The sequence below is a fragment of the Vipera ursinii genome, assembly GCF_947247035.1.
Source record: "Vipera ursinii genome assembly, chromosome: 6".
NCBI lineage: Eukaryota > Metazoa > Chordata > Lepidosauria > Squamata > Viperidae > Vipera > Vipera ursinii.
This window is the reverse complement of record NC_139515.1, coordinates 26,650,072-26,665,919: the sequence shown is the minus strand read 5'-3', so window position 1 is coordinate 26,665,919 and position 15,848 is coordinate 26,650,072. Positions and strand designations below refer to the sequence as shown.

General features: G+C 40.1%; 1 protein-coding gene across 1 annotated transcript in view; it reads left to right on the top strand.

The window, feature by feature from the left end:
• Positions 1-15,848, top strand: part of MET (MET proto-oncogene, receptor tyrosine kinase) — a 216,442-nt gene that overhangs the window by 135,579 nt on the left and 65,015 nt on the right. The window contains exons 9-10 of the mRNA XM_083366679.1: positions 5,701-5,862; positions 11,899-11,998. Of these exons, the coding sequence (XP_083222805.1) occupies positions 5,701-5,862; positions 11,899-11,998 (262 nt within the window). The remainder of the gene's footprint in view (positions 1-5,700; positions 5,863-11,898; positions 11,999-15,848) is intronic.

Genomic DNA, 15,848 nt, shown 5'->3' with positions numbered 1-15,848 from the left:
GGCTCCCGGTTGCCCTCCGGGTGAGATTCAAGGTCCTGGTGATGACCTATAAAGCCCTAAATGGCTTGGGTCTGGGATATCTGAGGGAACACCTGCTGCCAGCATCAAGTTCCCTTCGTCCAGTGCGCTCCCACAGGGAGGGTCTCCTCAGGGTGCCGCCGGTAAAAGATTGCCAGCGGATAACACCCAGGGGGAGGGCCTTCTCAGTGGGTGCGCCTGCCCTCTGGAACCAGCTCCCCGTGGAGCTCAGGACTGCCCCCGACCTCTGTTCATTCCACCAGGACCTGAAGACCTGGGTCTTCGAGCTCTCTGGCCCAGGCTGAGAATTTTAATTTTAATTTAATTGGAGTTTTTACTTTTTTCAGGGATTGATGTAATTTTTAAATTGTTTTTAACTTTTGTATTTCTTGTTTTAAATACCCTGTAAACCGCCCTGAGTCCTTCGGGAAAGGGCGGTATATAAATCAAAATAAATAAATTATATACATATACATATACATATACATATATGTGTGTGTGTGTGTGTGTGTGTGTGTGTGTGTAAATTACTAACAAAGAATTAAGGGAGACTAGCAAGGTAATCTAAATAGTTAACATTTGACACACACACACACACACACACACACACACACGTGTGTGTGTGTGTGTGTGTGTGTGTGTGTGTGTGTGTCAAATGTTAACTGTTTAGATTACCTTGCTAGGCCCCAAACATGGGGCAAATCTTTATTTCCTGTTTTCAGCCTATCTTGAAGGCCATCGAACAGGCAGTAGTCACACCGGACAGCTCATATATTTGTGTAAATTACTAACAAAGAATTAAGGGAGACTGAAATGCATTTCTAACTTATTAGTTTTCATCAGTCAGCCATACCCTTCTGAGATTCGAACCTGGGCTGATTGCACATTAGGCAGTTGTTTTTACCTCTTGAGCCACAGGATCTCTCTCGCTTTGTTAGCTTCTGCAAGGGAGATATGTGTCAAATGTTAACTATTTAGATTACCTTGCTAGGCCCCAAAACATGGGGCAAATCTTCAGTCTCCCTTAATTCTTTGTTAGTAATTTACACAAATATATGTATGTATGTATGTATGTTTGTATGTATGTATGTATATATCTCAGGTGAACTTTTCTCCTAGGTTAGATGATCTAGGACAGGCATGTCAAACACAAGGCCTGGGGGCCAGATCCAGCCCGCAAAGTGGTTTCATGTGGCCCGCGAAGCCATCCTGGAAACAGTGAGGGAATGCCTCCCGCTGCCTTGGCCCTGGCCCAGGCCGGCCAGGAGCCAATATACAATTTCGTAGTGGCCATCTATGCTGAAACACATTCAGTCTTAGCTCCACAAGGATGTCTGGAAACAGCAAGGGACTGGCCCCTGCCACGTCGGCCCTGCCCACTGGGCGCCCGCTGGGGAGGTATCACCCTTTGTGAGGAATGAAGAGATGCACTATTGCCTGGAAGTGGCCAGCACGTGGACATACCTACTTTGGGCAGGCTGGGGGCTGGCAGCGTTGCTCTTCTCTTTGGATTCATGCCACCCGGCTCAGCCTCTTGGTGCTGTGAGGAGAGCGCCCCGCTGCCTGCCGAAACTGGGCGGGCTGGCAGCGTTGCTCTTCTCTTCAGATTCGTGCCACCCAGCTCAGCCTCTTGGTGCTGTGAGGAGAGTGTCCCACTGCCTGCTGAAACTGGGCAGGCTGGAGGCTGGGCAGCATTGCGCTGTTCATGGCATCCCCCCCCCAGAGCCCACCAAGCCGGATATGTGAAGTAGGCAAGAGCCATGTGCTGGCCACTTCCAGGCGATGGTGCATTTCTTCATTTTGGAAGGAAGGAAGGAGAGGGAGGGAGGGTCTGAGGGAAGTCCTGCCTTAGTCCTGCCCTGCTGCCTTTTCACCATCCCCTTGCCCCCTCCTCCTGGCCTATCCTGGGAGTCTCCCATCCTATTGCTAAGGAAGCTTTGGATACAAAGCTAGGTCTCCTCACATGGAGAGGGAGTGGGCCTCCCTCTGACTTTGCCCTCGAACCCATCATGAACAACTTGGGTAAGGAGAGCAAGCACAGCAGCAGGAGCCTTGAGAAGGAGGTAAGTGCAGCTGGGCGCCCCCTTGGGGAAGTGGGGCTGGGCTTAGTGCCGTGGGTCCTTGAGGGCTAAGCGTTTGACCTCTGCTGCCCAAGGATCCGGGCACTCCGCACCACTGTCCAGCCCCCCCCCCATGGCCTGAGAGGAACAGTGAGGCTCCTCCAGTGGACCATGCCTTGGCACTTGCCCCGATCCACCCACTTCTGCCAGAGACCCTCAGATCTGTCCCACTCCTGCCCAGACCCCTATAGGCACCCTTGATGCGACTGATGTAGAGCTGGCCATGCCCACCCAGTAGGCCACATGCACTCCACCCACGCCCACCCAGTAGGCCACACCTACCCTGGCCAGACCCACCTGGCCCCCCGAGGGCAACCGCAATGCTGATGTGGCCCTCAGTGAAATTGAGTTTGACACCCCTGATCTAGGAATACCATCTTCCTGCTGAAAAGTTCTTTAATTAAGGACAAACAACTGGACAAAACGCTGAAAACTAACATTTGCCACTGTGCTGAAGGGCTTGTGGTTCAAAGCAATAATCTTTTTAATAACTTGCACAATTGATTATTTTTAATTACCTTGCTATTTCCCACTTAGAATTGCTTCATGTGCTGCTAGTACAGAGCAAATTTTGCCTTTTGCTGCTAGCAGTGCATAGAACAGTTGCATGGTATCTAAATCTACACTTCTCTGTATCAAAAAACATTCGGTCCTTACTATTTATCTACTTAGGCATTTTGGCATAGGACTATGGGGTCAGATTGGAAGTAGTCCCACTCAATACTGTTCTTGAGATTGCAGTATATTTGCTTTAGGGATGGTGAATGAGTTGCTGTTTTTTTGGGGGGGGTCATCATTACCATGAGGAAAGAAACATCTCACCTCCTAACCCTCACTTTCTGGGTTCATAACATAGTGGAATAGGTTGGCTAGGTAAGCATTCAGTACATCCACTACCACTACCACTTTTTCTGGGGAAACAGCTTCTTCCTAAAAACAGAGTTCTGTTTCTTCATCCACATGGCCAACTGATGGTACTTCTGCGACCATTTTGGTGGTAAACTTAAAATAATCTAGCCTCTATAGCTATCACGCTCTTCTTCCATTGAGTACAGATTTTATCCTGAATCTCCCTGTCTCAGTCATGGCATTTTCCAGTGAAGCTTTTGCAACAGGGAGGCGAATATGGCTAACTAGTCCTAAACTGAGGTGCAGTGCAGAAACTATAAAGCCAAGCCTTGATTTAAAATGAAAGGCTCTATTATAATGTGTGTTTGGCTTAGCAACCAACAAAGCAGTGCTGTCATTCTAACACCTAATTGGAAAGATTAATTTTTCCCAAATAAGTAAGCAGGAAAGAATGGGGTAGGGGGAAGAAGTGTCCTTTTAACATTCAAGGAGGGTGAATTGAAAAGCAGGGGGATGGGGGAGAGAGGGATCTCCCTTTTTCTGGCTTCCCTCTAACCTACAATCCTCACAGTGCTTTAAAAGTAAAGCACACTAAACAAATGTTAAAATTGGGTTTTAACAATTGCCTGACACTGCCTGATCACTTCTCTGTTGAACTCCAGTAGCAATAGCATCTCTCTTCAGGTTCAACAGTTGATTCTTTCTGGGGGGAGCACCCCCTCCCCCAATCTAATACCCACATGATATGCTGGACTACAAATTTCCACATCGAGCTATGGAAAGGGTTGCCATTTCCTTTTGTAATCTGATTCTTCCATGGAATTAAACAAGAAGGAAAACAAAAACTGTATTTAGTGAATTACACATCTTGAATGATAAATTGACAGCAATCACCAAACTTCTTTTCACCTTTCCTATTTTCTTCTGGATTTTGTAACAAGTGGGCAAACTGTTTATATTACTATTGAAGCTAAACTATTATAGATGCATTCATTTTGTGACTGTGGAGGCAATCTTAAAGTGTTAGCGATATCTTTTTTTTCTTTACATCTTCTTAAACAATAAACTTTTGCAGGATAAAATTAACAAGACCAAATACAAACAAAATTTAAATGTGGATGACAGAAACTTACATACTGCAAACATGTTAAGATTAAAATATTTTTTAAGATTAAAATAACCTTTATTGTAATTTTTTTTACTGTGAGTACACTGGTACACATTAAAAATTAAATTCTGTTGCCTGCTCTTAAAAGAAAGTATATATCTACCCATACACATACATAACACACATATACACATGCTACACACACACACACACACACACAGAGAGAGAGAGAGAGAGAGAAATCACTGTCCATTTTGAATGCATAGCAGAAAAAGGAAACGAGAGTTCACAAGGTTGATACTGTGTGGAACAAAACAAATCTAGATAATCTACTTCAAATAACACAAAACCTCCTAGAAGGTAACAAAGAAAACAGGTCAAGAAGAGGATGCTTAGCCTCCCAGGCAAAACTGCAGACCCTGCTCAAGGATCGCTTATATGCTATGTCCTGGAGAGAAGGAAGTGTATAATATTTTTTGCCATCCTCACCACTCTATGTACCGCCTTCCTCTTCCGAAGCAATAATGCTTTCAAACCAGACAGAAATGCAATATGACAGGATGCCTTTGACTGATTGTCTATAGAAAGTGGTAAGGACAGGGGAAGGAAGATACACTTTTTTCATGAGACACAGAAAGTGCAGGTGCTGCTATGCCCACCTCACCAGTGTCTCACTGTTGAGTGACCAAGCTAGCCTACTTGTTAGCTGCACACCCAGAAACATGACACTGCTAACTACCTCCACATGTTGGTATAAAATGCATAACTTATAGCCCCTCATTCATGTACTATAGGACCGTGCAATTGAAGACCTTTGCCCTTTTTAATGTTTATTAAACGTGTGTTTAAAATGGGTGGGTCTTCCAACACAATTTCTCCTGTAACCTTGAGTTTCCAGATATCCCTGCCTCTTGCCCTAGATATTTGATCAGTGGCGGTCCCAAGCATGCACTGCCAAGCCTGTTGGGGTGCATTTTCAACAATATTCTCTTTTAAATAGAGGTAAATAACAGTAATTACATGAAAGTTTACATAAAAATTACATTTGAAGATGTTATACTTTTCCTCATTGAAAGCAGGAAATATTAGTGAGGAACTACTTTTGTAACATAGAGTTAGATTGACTTTTGCATCATTACATTGCATTACATTACGTTATATCACATTACACTACACACTGTAACATGGAATTGTATTCCAATGTTAGCCATGCTGCTAATGTCGGGTATTTGCCCAAATTGACATGTACTTCTTGGATTCATTTCTTTATCATGTTAATGTAGTAACAGAAAATGTTAGAATTGTAGTTGACGGTAATTAGACAACTGAGATTTCTGAATTCAGTCTTTTTAGCCTCTCTGACCCCGTAGCCTTGCAGCTTTCTATGTACTTTAGTTTCTAGCTTCTATGTTGATGTGGTGTAATTGGACAGAGTTGGTTAAGCCATAGTTAAGTTCTATTATATTTGACCTAGAAATTATGGTTTAATCATAGATTTTGAAGATTCTCATGAGTAACATTTCATACTCTCAGACTTTTTGAAAATATATCTTGTGACCTTGATTATAGTAAGAATTATTTTAATTCTTTATTTTTTTCTTACAGTGTGGCTGCTAATACCATAGAATGTTACAGTCCTTTTCAAAGAGAAGCACTGGAATGCCTTGTTGAAATGAAAATTGATTCAGCCAGTCGTTCAGCAGGTCATTTTACCTACAAAGAAGACCCTGCTGTTTCTAAAATTTATCCAGTTAAATCTTTCCTTAGGTGAGTGGAATTTTAACATTGGTGTATGAATAGTAATGGAAAAAATAATGAGGGTAAAATACTACAAAATAAACAGCAAAAACAATATTTAGTCTTCAATCATGCTTAAAGATTCTGTTATTAATTACACACAAAAGGAAATGTCTTTTTCCAAAATTTGTATTAGGAAAATATTTCCACTCACTTTGTGATATTTAGGCCCCTTTCAGGGACATCCATGGGGTGAAAGATAAAAAAAATATCAACATGGTAGCCACCCACTTTCCAAGTTGTGAAGGTAAATTGTTTGGGGTCATTATAGTAACTTGGGCTGCCTCACTACCCAGTCTTTTTTCTAAGCATTAATAGGAACTTACGGTAATAGAAATTTCTCAGGTAGAATAACGTTAATATAAAATGTATTTTTACAAGAATTGAATAGGTTTGTATATTTTTATAATATGTAGGTTTAAGATATTTTAAGGGTAAAATGAGGATCATTTAGTGTCATTTTATTCTGTGTTTTGTTTTGTCTTTTTTGTCAATGCTCCTATCTTGTACAGAAGACTGGAGAAAGAATGATCAGCCCATATCAGTGTGGTCAAAAGGAAAATTGAATGTTGGTCTCCATTAAAATCCAACATATTTATGCACACAAACCCCAATCCTATGTGTGCACACAACTTAAGTACTGTAGATATATATACATAATCCTTAGTACATTCCACCCAAACCTCTCCCCTCTGGTGCAATAAAAGTTTTATTGGTCAAAGCAATAGTAATGATCAACATGGTAACCAAAAAGAAGTCTGGATCCTGCTTGAATGACAAGAAACAAGGAGGCTTTGATCCTAGATTTTAAAAAGTTGACTTCTACATTGTGGGTGGAGTACAAAGGAAGGATGATTCAGTCCTGGTGTCAACCGTACTATTGGCATGCACAACAAAAGAAACTCCTGGGACATTTTTTATTTCTAAGAGTAAATCTTTACTGAAAGATCCATATAGGCACAGAAAAAGTGAAGCCAGTTTTGATGTTTTGGTGCAAAGCGCAGTACAGTGAAACCCCTTTTTCTTCCCCAGGCCATCCAGTGTCCACCAGTCCAGGTTAAGCATTTTGTTTTGGACAAACAGTTTGCACCTTTCAAAAGTCTTCCCCTTCTGACCTTGGGGCTGTGTGATTTTCTCAGGCTGCAAACAGCTCATGTAAATTGCCACTACCCTTTCCATTGCTAGGGGATACCCCTTCCACAACACTAGACACTATAATTTCCCCTTGTGCCTTCTTGAGTCCAGGATTTTCTGAATCTTAAAATGCTCCTCTCTGCTCCTTAAGATGGGAGTAGGAGGAGGTTCAAAAAGGGACGCGGTGGCTCAGTGGGTTAGGACGCTGAGCTTGTCGATCAGAAGGTCAGCAGTTTGGCGGGTCGAATCCCAAGTGCTGCGTAACAGAGTGAGCGCCTGCTACTCATCCCAGCTTCTGCCAACCTAGCAGTTCGAAAGCACGTAAAAATGCAAGTAGAAAAATAGGGCAGTAAAAAATCAATTAAAGGAATTGGAGGAAGTTTATGGCAGGTAAGTTGCACACCTCACTGGAATGATTATATATATTAAATTCAAATATGGCTTTTGATACATTTTGATGGAATAGTTAAACTGAGAGATGAACCATTTCGTTATTCTTTTTTTTAATTTTATAAATTTTATTAAACAAATTTTAAATAAAAAAACAAGAACATTATTACAAAGTACTGAAAAGTGCATCAAATAGAAAAACACCAAAACATCCTAGACACCAAAAAAACAAAAACAACATTAGACAAGACCGGGGAGTGTAATACTACCCCTAATTTCTTTTTCTCATGCATCCCAGGCTAAGTAACCTTTAATTACCAAATATTAGAAATCTATAATTGTATATATCTCCAGATTCTATACCTCAAATAATAATACACAATCATCTAGTATTTCCCCCGTTGAGATTAAATATTCTATTTTGTGACCATGAAAACCAGGAGTCCCAACTTTTATTGAAAAGTGATTCACTTTTCCCTTTGAGAATATATGTCATTCGATCTGACTCTGCGCATAGTAATACTTTCTCTATTACTTGATAGTCCGTTGGGATTTCCTTCGTCTTCCAATATTGCACATAAATCATACGCGCCGCTGTTGTAATATGTATTACTAGATACCAAACATTTTTTGGTACTTCTTGTGGCTTCATCCCCAAGAGGAAAATAGCTGGGTCCAATTGAAGATCATATCCTGTTATTTGAAATAACCAATTTTTTATATTGGTCCAGTAACGCCTAACCTTTGGACAAGTCCACCATTGATGGTAGAAAGTGCCCCTGGCAGAATCACATTTCCAACATTTGTCATTTGCATTGGGAAACATTTTGGAAATTCGTGCGGGAGCTAAGTACCATCTATACAACATTTTGTATATATTTTCTTTAAATGCCGTTGCTAACGTTAATTTTATATTTTTCTTCCAAATTTGTTCCCACTCTTCTAATTCTATAGTGCGACCAATATTTCTCCCCCAGGCAATCATTACGTCATTTATTGTTCCCCCTTCCATCCCATGGAACAAAAGTAGATTATAGATCTTAGATAAAAATTTAGCATCACTTCCCCATAAAATCTTGTCTAATTCTTGTGGGATTATATTGATTCCAAATTCCTGCTTATCCCTATTAAACCTTGAGCTCATTTGAGAATACGACCACCAATCCAACTCTATACCCCCAAAATGTAACTCCTCCCTGGATTTAAGATTGCCTCTCAGATCTATGAGATCTCTATACCTATAGTTTCTGTCTGGATTGTGTAACGTTGAATAAGTTACAGCTTCCAAAGGAGTAAACCAGCCAGGTATCTTTGTATAGATCCACCCTCTCACCATACGCCAAGAGTTTATCAATACATCCCTAATATAATGATTAGAGAAAACTTTATATTGACTATCCTTCCTTGGCCAGAGATAGGCATGCCATCCCTGTGTTAAGTTATATCCTTCAATAGTTAACACCCACCTTCTAGATAACACAACCCAGTCCCTAATTCAAGCCAAGGCAGAGGCATGGTAATACAGCTCCCAATGTGGGAGCCCCAATCCTCCCCTTGTTTTGTGCTCCTGCAGCGTTCTTCTTTTAATACGCTGCTTTCGATTATTCCATATGAATCTACCAACTATCTGTTCTAGTTTTTTTAAAAAAATTCTTATCTAGTTTTGCAGGAGCAGTTTGGAATAGGTATAACCACTTTGGCAAAATATGAGTCTTAATCACTGCGATTCGTCCTAGGATTGAGAGTTGAATGTTTTTCCAGCTGTCTAATTTCTTCTCCATCTCAGTCATCAATTTTTGATAATTTAATTCCTTTATAGATGGACACCTTGAACATAGCCAAATACCTAAATATTTAACTTTTTTAACTATTTGGATCCCCATCACCTCTTGTAATTGTACCTTGGATTCAGTTCCAATATTCTTTACCAAAAATTTAGTTTTATCTCGATCAATCTTTAAACCTGCTACTTCTCCAAAGGCACTAATTTCCTCCAATAATTTAGGGCCTGATTCCAATGGGTCTTCCAAAATAAAAACTAATAGGGACCACTACGGTGGGAAGGTAACAGCGTTCCATGCGCCTTTGGCATCTAATCATGCCGGCCACATGACCATGGAGATGTCCTCGGACAAGCGCTGGCTCTTCGGCTTTGAAACGGAGATGAGCACTGGCCCCTAGAGTCAGAAACAACTAGCACGCATGTGCGGGGGAACCTTTACCTTTTTAGGAGGAGGTTCACTTGCATGCCTGAGTACCAAGCTACAGAAAGACTTTAACATTGCAATGAAATATGGGATGAATGCATTTGAGGCTTTTGGGCAATTTCAACACTCACTGGATTTACAATCTGGGTAATAAGGAAAGGTTCTATGTATTTGGTTCCCAGCTTTTTACATGACTGCCTGAGGTTCAAAAAGTTGGTGGATAGGTATACTCTGTCCCCCACTGGATGAACTCCCTCTGGGTACCCTTTTTTTGTCGGGCTGCTTATTGTGGTTTCCCTTGCCTTCTATAATGCCTTACGCACTGTGACCCATCTAGCTCAGTGAGGCCAATGATGGCTTCTATGGGAGTTCCAGCATGGGTGCAAATTCCACCTCAGGAGCCACCTTGAATAGAGTAAACCCAGTGCTACTATGCATAGAATTATTAGATGCTACTTATGCAAAGGGCAGAAGCTTGGCCCAATCGGTCTGTTAGTAGTTTACAGAACATTTCAGGTATTGCTCTAGGATTGAGTTCGTACATTCATAGGCTCCATTTATGTGAGAATGGTGGGCAGAGCTAAGCACCTTGGAGGAGCCTGTCAGCCTTAAGAACTCCCACCAAAACTTTGAAGTAAATTGTACTCCTTGGTATGATGCCCGTATATGTGCCAAGTCTGGGCTGAAGGAATCCTGGACCACGCCACAAAGTGGGCTTACTTGGAGAACAAATCGGTGACAGTCCAAAAATCACAGTGTTCCCAGCACTTTCTGGCAGCTCTACAATAAAGTCCATAGAGATCTCTTCCCATGGGTTGGTAGTGTTGGCTACTAGCTGTAGCAGTCCAGGGGGGGGGCTTCCTAGGCAGTCATTTCATTGGGTTGTACATGGGGCTACTGGCCACATAGACCTCTGTGTCCTTTTTCATATGGGGCCACCAAAACTCGTCCCTCTCAACAGGCTGCCTTGCTTTCCACTTGCTTCCCTAGACCATGTTTCTTCCAGAAATGGAAGAAAAGATCAGACATGGAAAAGTAGACAGTTGGGAGACTGAGCAAGAACCAGTGGAGTGGTGAATAGAAATGGGGACTTTCCCCACTGCTGGTTGGAGGGGATCCATCCATCCTTGAATTAGGGAAATCTACTTGGTCTCCATTGTGGCCTATTCTCCTTCTATGGCCTGTATCAAGTCACCATTATTTTGGGCTTTCCTCCAACATAATGGATGACACTGCTCAACCCCTGAGGTGGTCCTTGGCCAGTGTTGGAATGGGGGGAAATACTGGACTGAGGGAGAGTGATTGGTCCAAAGTCACCCAGCCAGCTTTCATACCTAAGGGAAACTTTAAATTCACAGTCTCTTGGTTCTAGGCCACTACCTTAATTGCTACACCAAACTGGCTTATAGAAACAATTGTTGGTGGGGCATCTTTCTGCTTCAGTTAAGCACAAATGGAGAAAGGCTCAGAGAAAAAAAAAGGAAGAATATTGGGGGTTGTGACAAGGAAAACTTGCTTAGAGACTGCCAGTATCTTTTAGAACAGTTGACATTTTGAATATTTAAACTCTTTCTGGATTGTCAAAAAATAAATAAATTACCAGTACATGGTAGCACTACAGTATTCCAGAATCATCCTCTGAAATTGTTATTGCATTATCACAAAATTATCTAAAAAAAATTAATGCTTACTGATTTATACAGCTTGTTCCTCTCCTCGTGAGAGAACAATAGTATTAAGCTTAGAATTCTTGATGTAAGAATTGTATTTGTTATTGTAAATAGTATTGTGTTTGCTCTGACTCCTTGACATGAAAGATTGTTTAATATTTCTTCTGTTCCACTCTGCTTATTACACTCTGGTCAACAAAGTACAGAATATTTAAATTCTGATGATCGTATTTTGATGGGAAAGATGGTTGAGGTCTGTTTGGTTTTTTTATATATATAAAATTGGTGAAAGCTGTTGGGGTTTGGGTCAACAATGACTAAGATCCATCAGGACTACGTTAAACTACTATTCTTTGTTTAGTTTGCACATTTCCCAGCTTATAAAAATAATTACATATTGAGTCTTGATGGGATTCAGAAAAAAAAATCAAAAAAGGGAAAGAAAGAAGAAGGCAGGCAGGCAGGCTCAGGGGTTGTAATGTTCTTTTTGCAAAATTAGTTTCATCCTGTAAACAACTATGCATGCATACTTATTAAAATTAAAATAGCAATCAGTTTTCTGGAGTAATATTTACAAGATTATTTCAATGTCTTTATTTTATCAGTGGTGGAAGTACAATTACAGCACAAGGGATAAACCTGAATTCAGCATTCTCTCCAAAGATGTTGGTAACAGTCCCCAAAATAGGCAGAAACTTCAGTGTGGTAAGTTCACAATATACAACAGCTGCAGACGTGATTTTCTGCCCATCCATTAAATGTAGCTTTGCAGCATTTGTTATTAAAATTGAATGTTGAACAGGTCTTTGTTTAACTGAATAAACATACAAATAAGGGTGATTTGATACAGGCAATAGAGGGAGGATAGATGGTCACAATGGGAGACCTTGCAGATTTCCCCAATTCAAGGATAGGTGGATGGATAAACATGCTACACTAATGATGTTACCTAATTTGGTAATAAAACATCTGCAAAGAAACAACCAAGCTCAGAGAATGCCAAGGATCCTGCAGTTCAATCTTGAGCCAGAAATATTTTCTTCTATTAGATAAACATACATTTAAAAGGAAAGTCTGAATTAAGGGAAAGTTGAACACAAGAGAATCCAAATGGGTAACATAGATGAAATTAAGTTTTGTTCTCTATCTCATAGTGTAAGACAGGGGTGTCAAACTGCCGGCCTGCGGGCTGGTTGCATCATACAGAGGTTGTGCCCACCCCAGCTCCGGCAATGAAAAAAAAGTCATGATATGTCGCAACATGTCATGTGACGCGGCAAGTTTAACACCTGTGGTGTAAGAACTTTAGATTGGTATTTCTCAAATTTTAAGAGGTGTGAACTCCCAGAACTCCCCAGCCAACATGTCCACATCTCTTAAAGCTGTAGAAGTTGAAGAGGATTCCACTGTTTTAGATCAGATCCAGGATAAATAAAAGGCAGTATTCTTCTATTGTGGGGAATATTTACTTGCACAAAAACCTTAATAATTGGAATAGAGGTGGAAGGGACCTTGGAGGTCTTCTAGTCCAGTCCCCTGCTCAAGCAGGAGATCCTATACCATTGCAGACAAGTGACTGTCCAGTCTCTTCTTGTAAACCTCCAGTGATGAAGCACCCTCAACGTCTGAAGGCAAGCTGTTCCACTGGTTAATTGTCCTCACTGTTAGGAAGTTTTCCTTAATTCCAGGTTACTTGATTAGTTTCCATCCATTGTTTCTTGTCCTGCCCTCTGGTCCTTTGGAAAATAAATTGACCCCCCCCTCCCTTTTTGTGGCAGCCTCTCAAATACTAGAATACTGATATCATGTCCCTCTTGATCCTTTTCTCTAGACTAGCCAAACCCAAATCCTGCAACTGTTTTTCATGTTTTAGTCTCCAGGTCTTTAATCATCTTAGTTGCTTTTTTTGTACTTTTTCCAAAGTGTCAACATTTTTTGTAATGTAGTGACCAAAACTAGATGCATTAGTCCAGGTGTGGTTTTACTAAGGCTTTATAAGTCAGTACTAATACTTTGTGTGATCTTGATTCTGTGCCTGTGTTTATACAATCCAGGATTGTATTCGCTTTTTTTGCTGCTGCCACACACTGCTGACTCATATTTAAGTGATCATCTACTAGGATTCCAAGGCCCCTCTCACAGATACTGTTTTTAAGACAGGTGTCACCTAATCTGTTCTTGTACTTTTGGTTTTTCCTGCCCAGGTGTAAAATTTTGCTTTTCTCCACATTAAATTTCATTTTGTTGGATAGGGCCCATTGTTCAAGTCTGTCAAGATCTTTTTGTATCCTGAGGTTGCCTTCTGGGGTGTTGGCTATTCCTGCCAGCTTAGTGTCATTGACAAATTTGATGAATTCCCCTTGTATTCCCTCATGTAAGCCATTTATGGAGATATTCAAGAGTGCTGGGCCTAAGACAGAACCTTGTGATACCCCACTGCTTACCTCCCTCCATGTAGACATAGTACCATTAAGGACTACTTGTTGAATACAGTTTGTCAACCAGTTACAAATACATCTGGTTGTGATGCTGTCTATCCCACATTTTTCTAGTTTACCAAGAAGTAGGTTGTGGTCTCCTTTGTCAAATCCCTTGCTGAAGTCTAAATATATTATGTCCAGAGCATTTCACTGGTCTACTAATTTAGTCACTTTGTTAAAGAATGAAATAAGATTCTTAATCAACTTTTCATTTGTTTTTAATAATATTTGATCAAATTCTGTCTGTTCTTGATAGAATCCCGTTGTTTTCTAATCTTTTTCATATCTTTGAATTTGCAAATATGGCCACCATGTTAAATACCTTGTTATTGTAAATCTTGTCTACCTTTCAGTTTTCCTTCAGTATCCAAAGTGTCTTTGTACGTCACAACTTTGTCATAGTTGATTAAATTTGGGTAGGCAAAAGCTTCCATTGTTGAAAGCCATTCAGGTATCTTGATATAAATTTTCTCTTTTATTCTTTCCCATTCTAAAAGAAGTGCATTCCTTATAAAATGGTTTTGAAAATATCTGTGTATTTTATCCTTCCCGTACCACAGAAAGGCATGCCAAACAATCTGTAGGTCATGCCCCTCTAAGTACAATAGTCTTTTATTTCTAAGCGTTATCCATTCTTTAAGCCATGTTAAAATAGCTGCTTGGTAATATAATCTCCAGTCTGGGAGTCCAAATCCTCCACTATCTTTAGCTTCCTGTAACATTTTCACTTTAATTCATGCTGTTTTCCCTTGCTAGATAAATTGAAATATTGTTGCTTTCAAGTCACCATTGGCTTTTCCCAATTGTACAGGAATCATTTGAAATAAGAAGAGTATTTTCAGTAAAATATTCATTTTCACAGTAGCTAGTTGGAGATTTTTCCAGTTTTCCAAGTCCAATTTTATTTGTTTTAGCAATCTTTCATAGTTATCTTCTTTTAGCGTTACACATCTTGCTATTAAATAAATTCCCAAGTACTTAACTTTTTTAAATATTTGCAGATTTGTCTTTTTTGTAAGTTGATTTTCTGTTTATCTGTCAAATTCTTCGTCAATACTTTAGTCGTTTCTCTGTTTATTTTCAGACCCTCCACTTCTCCAAACTTTTCTATTTTCTCCAACAGTTTAGTGCTTGTTTCAAGTGGCTCCTCTAATATGAAAACCAGGTCATCAGCAAAAGCTTGTAGTTTATATTTTTCATCTTTTATCTCCAATCTTTTAATTTGTATATCTTGTCTAATATTTATATTCAGTACTTCCAATGTTAATATAAATAGCAATGGGTCCGCTTTAACTGGTTCCCTCCCTCACTACAATTAGCTAGGGCTCGCGTACCACCAGCCTGGTACTAAACTACCACTGGTGGTACGTGTACCACCAGTTGAAAAGCCCTGCCCTAAACTACAACATTAGTTGGAACCAGTTGAGTCGGGAGACATAGGAGTAGCATCTTCTGATTAGAAACATCCAGTCCACTCAAATGTGTGCATATCCTAAAATATATAACATATCTGAAATATCATTGAAGAACGACAGTAAAAGATGGTAGTCATTCTCCTGTCCATGTTTATGAGCTTCCCAAAAGCCATTGTTAGCACAATTGGTAGGATCCAGCAGGAATAGTTTTGTGCTGTTTGGTACATCAATCCAGTAAGTGAAGATGGAAGCAATCCAGGAATTACATACATATTTAACTGGATATAAATGCCAATGAATATGCATAGAGCTTGGGGTTTTTTTAGAAGTATGTACAGATGCATCTAAAGTTAGCAATGCTATGCAAAATCAGCTGCTGTTGCAAACAGACAAAAACTAAGTGCTAAGTTTTGGCACGCACGAATTGTATAATGTAAAACACTATAAGTACTGTTTATTGGTGTGGGCCTGCACAATGTGTGAGGTGATGATTTGAAATGCCTTTGTGATAATTATTTTGAATTATATCTTTTCCTTTAGCATTTTAATACATCAAAGTTTGGGATTCTATTTCAAACATTTTATCTCGCATTGTAATGGTCTGGGCCATTTTTATCTCTTTATCTCACTTGATGTACGCAGATCTTCTTCCAGTTTTAT